The following is an 8,440-nucleotide window of genomic DNA, read 5'->3' on the forward strand; positions in this document are numbered from 1 at the left end:
CAGTGTGTGTCTCGATTCACTAATCTCTCCATTCATTTTCCATGGTACAATCTGCTCTCAGTCCTGTGCCCCTGCAACACACAAGTCCAGCTTGGTTGGGTTTTTTTGTTTGTTTTCTAAGGGGAAGAAAAAAAAAAAACCCAAATATCTTAATTAAATTAATTAAATGTACAAACACCATAGGGTTTCATACTGAATAAATAGGGCTAATTAGACCCGGTGGCAAGTCTGAGTCACGAGTTTGTCTCAGCCTCGGCATTGTCTCAGGTTAGGATACGGTCCAAGGGCTCCCACTTATTATTGTACTTATTATTATTATTACTAATAAAATCTAATGTATGGTCCGCACGCCTTCAGAGTTCCGGTACATCTCCTCATCGTCAGACTCAGAAGTGGTTCCACTGCTGGAAGGGGTGTGGAGGTGACTGGGGACCCCACTGGGCTGGCAAACGTACCACTCATTGAGGTTGGTCACTTGAGGGGACAGAGTGCTCGAGCAACTCCTGGCTGGGTCCAGCACAGGGGACAAGGGGGCACCCACTGGAGTCCCCACCGATGAGTAGCCCAGGGCTCCTGGAGAGGGTGGTGGGGACTTGCAGTGAATCTTCATGTGCTTCCTCAGCGAGCTCGGGTGGGTGTAGGATTTGTCACAGCCTCGGATCTTGCAGTAGTAGGGCTTGTCGCTGGTGTGGACGTGGGAATGTTTCTTTCGGTCACTGCTGTTGGCAAACTTCCTGTCACAGCCATCAAATTCACATTTGAAAGGCTTTTCCCCTGCAATAAAACATAGGAAAGGTTAACAAGTGCTTTTCAGAGACCTCTCACTTGAGAGAGAAATCTTAGAGCAGACATGAGGGTGCATCTTCCCATCCTCTTGAAGACCAACTCCCAGCCTAACTCCTAATTCCCATGTTCCAGGATGCAACAGGGAAGGGATACTGGGGGGATGGGCCTGGTGTCCCCTGGCCTGGAGGCTCTTCTTGGACCTGGGCTTGCTAGAGGCTGGATGTCAACCCCGAAGTACCATAGGGGTCGAGATGAGAATGGCTAGAGCATGGTCCAGGCTCTAACACTGAAATCCAGCTAGGACCCAGATTCCCACATCCTTGTTCCCCTCAGGGTCTATACACACAAAAATTCAAGCCGATCCCCTGTCAAGATAAATGCTGATAAAATACTTGCAAAGCCACAGCTTGGGTGAAGACCGTAAGAAAAAGAGAAAAAAGATAAACACGCATTCTCAATTAAAAGTAAACTGGGGGTGATGCAGTAAAATTATAATAATGGCATTTTGTTTCAGAGTGTTCCCCAGGATTTCACTGATGGGAAAGGAAAGGAAATACACCAAAATCCTGTTCTCTCCAGAAATAAAGACATCTGTGAAAAACATGATCCCACCACTAGATTTTTTACAAGCCTAGCTGGGCAGAGAATAGGCTGTTGCCCTCTTCGTTCTACCAGCTTTCCTCACAACTTGCTGGGCAGTTGAGACCCTAGAGGAACAGAACCTTAACAAACGTTAATAAAGACTACAAGCCTCAGCCAGAACCTGGCATCCCCTGATGGCATAAGCAGACTTCTTATTCTAACATTGTTTAATAATCAAAAAAGATCAACTGTTTACCAGAGTCTTTGGGCCCATTGCCCCTTTAAGCTGCCCTATCCACCCCAGGAGCACAGGGCCTTTCAACACAAGCCCCCAGGTCCAGGCAGTAGAAATGCTCAGTAAGACAAGATATTCAGCCACACTACACCTCGGTATTAAAAAGCAGAAACAGGAAGACAGCAGGTAACAGTATGAATTTTCCCCCTCACCTTAGTATCCATGAACTTGATGTATTTGAGTCCATAACTGAACATGTTATCTCATACATATTGTGGTATAATAAATATATTCCTTATCTTTAAATGATTTTAAAAATAGTTGAATTTCTCTACATTTCAGCAGCTACTCTGGTGACACACAAGGTATGGTCTTTTCCTTGGTTTTTGACTATTTTTTAAAAAGCCAAACAACTATTAAGACAGCTTAGTGTACATAAATTTCTGTGGTGGACTTTCCTGTACAAATATTTCAGTGTAATTTCCTCTTTTTTAATTTCATCAATGCTAACTGCTTCAATGCCAGAGTACGTTAGCACATCTGAAAGTATTCAGATGCCTGGAATATAACTTATACTACCTGGAAATATTGTTTAAAAACAAAATTAAATATTATCATTTAATATTTATAATATATTTATATTATTTAATATACCTCCTGCCTTGGGCCATAAAGAGAGGGAAAAACACAACATAATGCAATGATAATCACAACCTTTAAAAACTCTCTGTAGAGAGGCTGCAACAAAAACAGTTAATCGAGTTTTATCAAAACACTGGTTATCTGTCCTGATTTCTACATTCCACTTTAAGTTGGATAATACTAATTTAATGTAGCGTTCTTCCAAAAACAATTATAATCAGCTTTTCTTCAACATGGAGGTTTAAGTAATTTTATTCACCCTATGCAAATGTGCAATGTTGCTTTTTAGACTTCTCATGTTTCTGCACAAGCTAAGTATCTCGGATCGTGCAGAATAAACGGCTTGGACATTGCTGGCTCCACCACTGCACATGTTTAAAGAGAAGCATTAAGAATCAGACCCAGAAAAGGCAGATACGGAGTGGAAAGAAAGGTAGAAATGCAGGGATAAAGGAGACATGGAAGAAGAAAGTAGAAAAAAATGGAAAGGGTGATAGAATTGCCTATTTTATTCAGGGGGGGGCCTACGTATGGGGAGGGGGGCAGTTAGCAAATTCTCCCTGCCTAGAAAGGGTGAGAGACCCTAGTGTTTACACTTCAGATTCTGACAGAGGGATCACGTCAGAATTTAACTACTTACAGAGTTTTAGAGAGTGAAGGAAGCTACGTGTGAGAACTCGAGTCCAGCCCAGAGGAAGGTTATAAATGGAATTGGGGGCACGTGGGTCAGGAAATGGGCCTTCAGGAGTGGCCGGGGATTATTCCCTTTGATCAAGCCGTTCTGGGATCCCGGGTAACCCCCAAAAAGGGAGAGCGTTGTGATGGGGCAGGGAGTCCGGCCTGGCCTTTCTCTGGACACAGTGCTCAGTAGCTTAGCGGCCCAGGAACGGCCCAAAACCCCCGACGCGGGTCTGAGCATCAACGCCAGAGCGCTCGCATCCCTGCCCGAGGGACCCGGCGAGGCCCACGCAGCCGCCGCGAGCCAGGCGGGAATGCAACCTTGCGCACAAGGAACCCGAAAACAAAACAGCCCCGGGTTCCCTCGGCGCCCGGGTCTCCGCCCCCGGCAGCACGCGCGCACGCCGCCTTGGGGCCCGCCCTCGAGGGGGGCGGGAGGCTGCCTATCCCCGGGGGCCGGAGAGCCGACACCCGGTCAGCTGCCGCGCAGTCAATTTCCAGTTCCTTGCCTGACCCGGGCGGAAACGGCCCTCAGCTCTGGGCAGCCCCCCTGCCCGCCAAGGGAAGATCCACTCCCCTCCGAGGCCTGGAAATGCGGGAAGGGCCAGAGGTCGCGGGCTCCACTTTTAGGGGTTCCCTTTGGGGGCGACTTCACTTCCCGCGCCCCGCGCGCCCCGCTCACAGCCCCAGGCCCCTGTCCCGTCGGCAAGTGCTGGGCACGGGGGCCAGCAGCTGGCTTAGCGGGCCAGAGAGTTTTTACCGAGAGTCTTGCGGGACGCTTCCTTTTGGCAAAATCATTAAGTCGGACTGATCCCGATTAGAAAAGAAAGGGGCTGGCAAACGGAACTCGGGGGAAAACGCGCTCCCAGCCGGTCAGCGGGCCAGTCCGCAGGAGGCCTGTCAGGTACCGGCGACAGAAGCAAGGCCCGGGGCTCCAGCCTCGGGCCCCCGGACCCGGCTTCCCACGCAGATCCCCCTCACCCCCCCCGCCCCCCGCCAGTGGCCTCGGCCCCGGCCGCTGGCCAGGCGTTGCGGCCCACGCCCGGCGGCTGCCTCCTCGTCGTCGCCGCGCCGATAAATCAGCCAAGTAATTACTGAATGTAAACTCTAGTTACTTAAGTGTCCTCCGAGGGGTAATATTGTCTGTCCCTATAAATCCCGACTGCGCTCGCGCTCATCAGCGTTTCTGCCCAGCACGCTCGTCCGTTCCAAGGGGCACACGGCCCACAGACGCCGCGCCACGCCCCAGGCCGCGGCCGTGGCACCCCCCTACGGCAGGGCTCGGGGTGGGGGCGGGAGGGCCCCCCAGGGTGCCGGGGGCTCCTCCCAAGTCCCACGGGGGGGGAGGCCCCAACGACCGCGGGAGACTCTGCAGCTCGCCCTGTCCTCCTCCAAGGAGAACCTTCCTTCAAAGGACAGAACCCAATTTCTCCAGCACCCTCTAGGGCATGTGTGATAAACTGTGTGACAGCGCGTGTGAGTACAGGTGTATATGAAGGTGTGTAAATGAGTATGATTGTGTCATCAGGACATAGGGACATCCCAGCGATGAGGGAGGGGTGTATGAGGGTATATGGGTGTGTGAAGTTGTTCGTGTGATGTGTGTGTGCACGTGAAGGTGTACTGTGGGGTGTGTAAAGGTGGGCGAGTGTGTGTACGTGTGTGTAGGGGGAAGGTCCCCGGGAGCCCGAGGGCGCATTACTTTCGCATTTTGCACCCCGCCCCGGAGGGACAGGGCCCCCTCTCCCCTCCAGGAGGGGCCACACCGAGCTGGGCCTCGCGGCCCCAATACCGCAGCAAATCCCACGCGGCCCTCGCACGCCCGCTCTTTGGAGCACGGCGACCGCGCGGGGCCTGACATCCGATGGGGACGGAAGAGCCGCCGGGGCGGCTCCGGCCCTCCTTCCCCATCGCCCTCCCCAAGTTCCCGGGGCCGGGCGGAAGGGGGCTGCCGACCGTCCTGGGCGCCTTCCTGCTCCGGCGGCGGCTGCTTCTGCTCCGGGGCGGCGGCGGCGGCGGCTGGAGCGCGTTGCCGGTCCCGGCGGAGGGGCTGCGGGAGCGCTGGAGACTCCACCGTGTGGGAACCCAGCGCGGGGCCTGTGTGTGCTATCGAATTACTTATTCATAGAAAAAAAGGGGGGAGAGAAAAAAAAGAAGTCACATGTCCGGGTTATACGTATGCGAAGAGAAGCAGCAGAAAGAGGAAAAAATTAAGGCGAGCAGGAGGAGGAGGAAGAGAAGCAGCGGCAGAAGCGGCGGCGGCGCGGGAGGCGGCGGCGGCGGCGCGGCCGGGGACAGACACCCACCTGTATGAGTGCGCTTGTGGATCTTGAGGTTCTCGGAGCGCGCGAAGACCTTGCCGCAGCCCGGGAAGGGGCAGGGGAAGGGCTTCTCGCCGGTGTGCACGCGGATGTGGTTGATGAGCTTGTATTTGGCCTTGAAGGGCTTGCCCTCGCGCGGACAGTCCTCCCAGAAGCAGACGTGGCTGCTTTGCTCGGGGCCGCCCACGTGCTCCACCGTGACGTGGTTCACCAGCTCGTGCATGGTGCCGAAAGTTTTGGAGCAGGGCTTGGCGCCGCCGGCCGGGGGCGGGGGCGGCGACGGCCCGGCCAGCTCCTCGGGGTCGATCCACTTGCAGATGAGCTCCTGCTTGATTGGCTGCCGCATGTAGCGCAGGAAGGCCCCGGCCGCCCCTGGGAGGTGGGGGTGGTGCTGGTGCGGGTGCTGCGCGGGCGCGGGCGGCGGTGGCGGCGCCGGGGGCGGCGCGTGGTGTTGCAGGTGGGGCCCGGGTCCGGCCGCCGCGGCAGCAGCCGCCGCCGCCAGGTTCAGGTTTAAGTTCACTGCTCCGTAGCCATGCAGGGCGGCGGCTGCAGCGGCCGCCACCGCACCGTAGTGCGCATCCCCTGAGCGCGGCGCGAAGGGCGGCTCCCCGCGGCCGTACAGCTCAGCCGCCGCGGCTGCCGCCGCTGCCGCCAGCCCCAGGCGCATCTGGCCGTTGAGCGGGTGCGGGTGGCCGCCGGGGCCTCCCGGCGTGTCGTGCAGCGAGGGAAAGAGCGCCGGGCCCCCGCCGCCGCTGCCGTCCGGGCCAGCGTAGGTGCCGCTGGCCGAGATGAACATGCCGGCCGAGTGGGGAGGCGGGGCCGAGTGCTGGGGGGAGCCGGTGCCGGACCGCTGCTCCCCTCCGAGCGGGGCCCCGTGCATGGCCGCCGCGGGGGCCGTGGCGGAAAGGTCCCTCCGGAGGACGAAGTCCCTGCTGTGGCCTTTGCCGCTGCTGCCGCCGCCGCCACTGTTGGTGGTGGTGTAGCCCGAGAGGCCAGGAGGAGGGGGAGGGGGTGAAGGGGAGGGAGGAAGAGGAGGGGCTGGGGGCGGGGGCGCGGGCGCGGAAGACTGCACGCTACCGCTACCCCCGCCGCCAGGGTAGGTGCCGGCGCCCGGGTGCGTGACGGAGGCTGCAGCGCGGGCGGTGGCCGCTGGGGCATCGGGCTGTGCCGGGAGCGCCTGGGAGGGAGGGCTGAGGCCGAGCGCGCTCGCCTGGGCCATGTGCTCGGGTCCGAGCGGAGTGATGGCCACGCCGGGGTCAGCGCCCAGGTCCCGAGGGCGGAGGTGCCCGGCTGCGGCGCGGAGTTGGGAGTGGGCGGGCGCGCTGGCCAGCGCCGGGAAGCCTGTCATATTCTGAAGTGGCCTGGCCTGAGCCGTTGCCAAATCCGCTAATCTCAGCGCTGGCGGGTTCCTCTTGCTCAAAGGGGTCTCCATCAGAACTACACAATCAGACTCATAGACCCTCACTGGGGGGACTTTTTTCCCTCTGCCCGCCTTCAGAAACATGTATATGTTAGGCGCTCTTTAACTTCTTTGTCCTGGCCTCCTAACTCTGCTTATTCCCGTTCCCACTCTGTCCTCCAGCGATTGGCAGAGCGAACACCACATTTGAGCTGCGCAGTGGGACCGAGATTTTGGAAATAGCAAGGGTGGGATTGGAGGGAGCCGCGTGATTGGCAGCAGCCGCGGCTGACCGATTGGCTCCCTTTCAGGCTCAGCGGGCATCCGCCCCTGTGCTCGCGGCCGCCTTCGCTTTCGCTTCGCGCCCCTTCCTCTCCCGGAGCCCTGCGTCCCCGCCTCCCCGGGGATTCCCAAGTTGCACTTGCAGAAAGTTTGCGCTGGGCCTGCGCGCGCAGCGCCCCGCGTTCCCATGACGCGCCTTGCGGTGAACGTGCGCCGGCACGCGGCCGAAGGGCGCCTGGAGGCTCTGGGCTGGGGACCCCCCGGGGAGCAAAAGGCGGGGGGAGCCCCCCAATTCAAAAGCCTTCGCTCACTGCACGCAGCGTCCCTTCCCTTGGAAGAGCTCCGAGCTGCTGACGGGGGAGGAGGGTGAGCAGATGTATGCCCGTCACCCTACTCGTAGAGGTGGTGCTAGAAACTTCTTATTTGGGAAGGACAGTCAATCTGCCGAGCGCTCACAGAGGGCGCACAGACAGTAGACGGAATGAGGAAGGATATTAAAATCCTATTGGTTGCAAAACACCAGGTGAAGTCAAAATAAATCTTTCCCAGAAGGAACCGTTTTACCTCGACTTTTTAGCTCATGGAATCCTTTTCAACATGGTTCAAAGGAGTTGGCTCGAAGTGTAATCTCACTGCTCATCGGTTCTAGATCTGCCACTTCCAATTAGATCTACCGGGGGCAAAAAACATCGGGCAGCGATTCTAACTTTGCTTCTCGGAGATAACAGTGGCAGGGCAGGCCAAACAGCATCTCTCCAGAGGGAAGCGGCTAAATAAACGATATCCTTTAAGCAGTTCTCCTTCCGGTCCAGAACGCACTCCACATGGGTGCCTCAGTTTCTTTGAAAGGACCACAAGTTAGAATTGATCCAATAAAATAATCATTTTATTGGATCAGTATCTTTGCGATTTATATGCTGATAGAATGACCTTTTATCCTGTTATTTTCTAATAAGCTCATCTAGCAGGAGAGATGTTTTACTTGAAAACCATAAAAACTGACTTCAAAAAAAAAAGTGAGCCCCATCCCTTTCAAGCGAGTTGCTATCAAATCTTTTTAAAAAGAGAAATAGGTCCTTGCATCACTTTGGGGGGGGGGAGAAATGTGACATCCCTCACACTTTAGGGTCCTTACTGCCCCAGTGTCACTTCAGCTTTAACAAGAAAACACCTTAAAATTTTGCCATGTTCCATGATGCTCAAAAATTAAGCTCAGGGTTTTTAATTTTTATTTTGCTGCCCTAAATAAAATTATTTGGAAAAAAAAAGGATAATGACTAAAAAGTGTTTTTTTTTTTTCCCCTTTGGGATACAGTAAAACATGTTACCAACTTAATTCGTTTGCTGTCCAAGTTTTTTTTTTTTTTTTTTTTTTTAAAGACTACATAAAGCCATCATCTGCGAGATTGTCCTGAGAAGTGGTAAGAATTATTTTCAAAAGAGCTGATTCGATAGCCCATTTACACTGGTGCTAACAATGTTTAACAAGGAATTTCCCTGTGAGCCTTGGGAATG

The 8,440-nt window shown here is 55.3% G+C and overlaps 1 protein-coding gene across 1 annotated transcript; it reads right to left on the reverse strand.

Annotated features, from left to right (window-relative positions):
- Nucleotides 1-331: 331 nt before the first annotated feature.
- Nucleotides 332-6,748, reverse strand: ZIC5 (Zic family member 5). Its single transcript, XM_059903016.1, has 2 exons — nt 5,230-6,748; nt 332-774 (listed from the first exon to the last, which is right to left on the reverse strand). The coding sequence occupies exons 1-2, from the start codon at nt 6,746-6,748 to the stop codon at nt 332-334; spliced, it is 1,962 nt and encodes a 653-aa protein (XP_059758999.1).
- Between the last annotated feature and the right edge of the window lie 1,692 nt (nt 6,749-8,440).

This window comes from Balaenoptera ricei, chromosome 18, assembly GCF_028023285.1.
Source record: "Balaenoptera ricei isolate mBalRic1 chromosome 18, mBalRic1.hap2, whole genome shotgun sequence".
Classification (NCBI taxonomy): domain Eukaryota; kingdom Metazoa; phylum Chordata; class Mammalia; order Artiodactyla; family Balaenopteridae; genus Balaenoptera; species Balaenoptera ricei.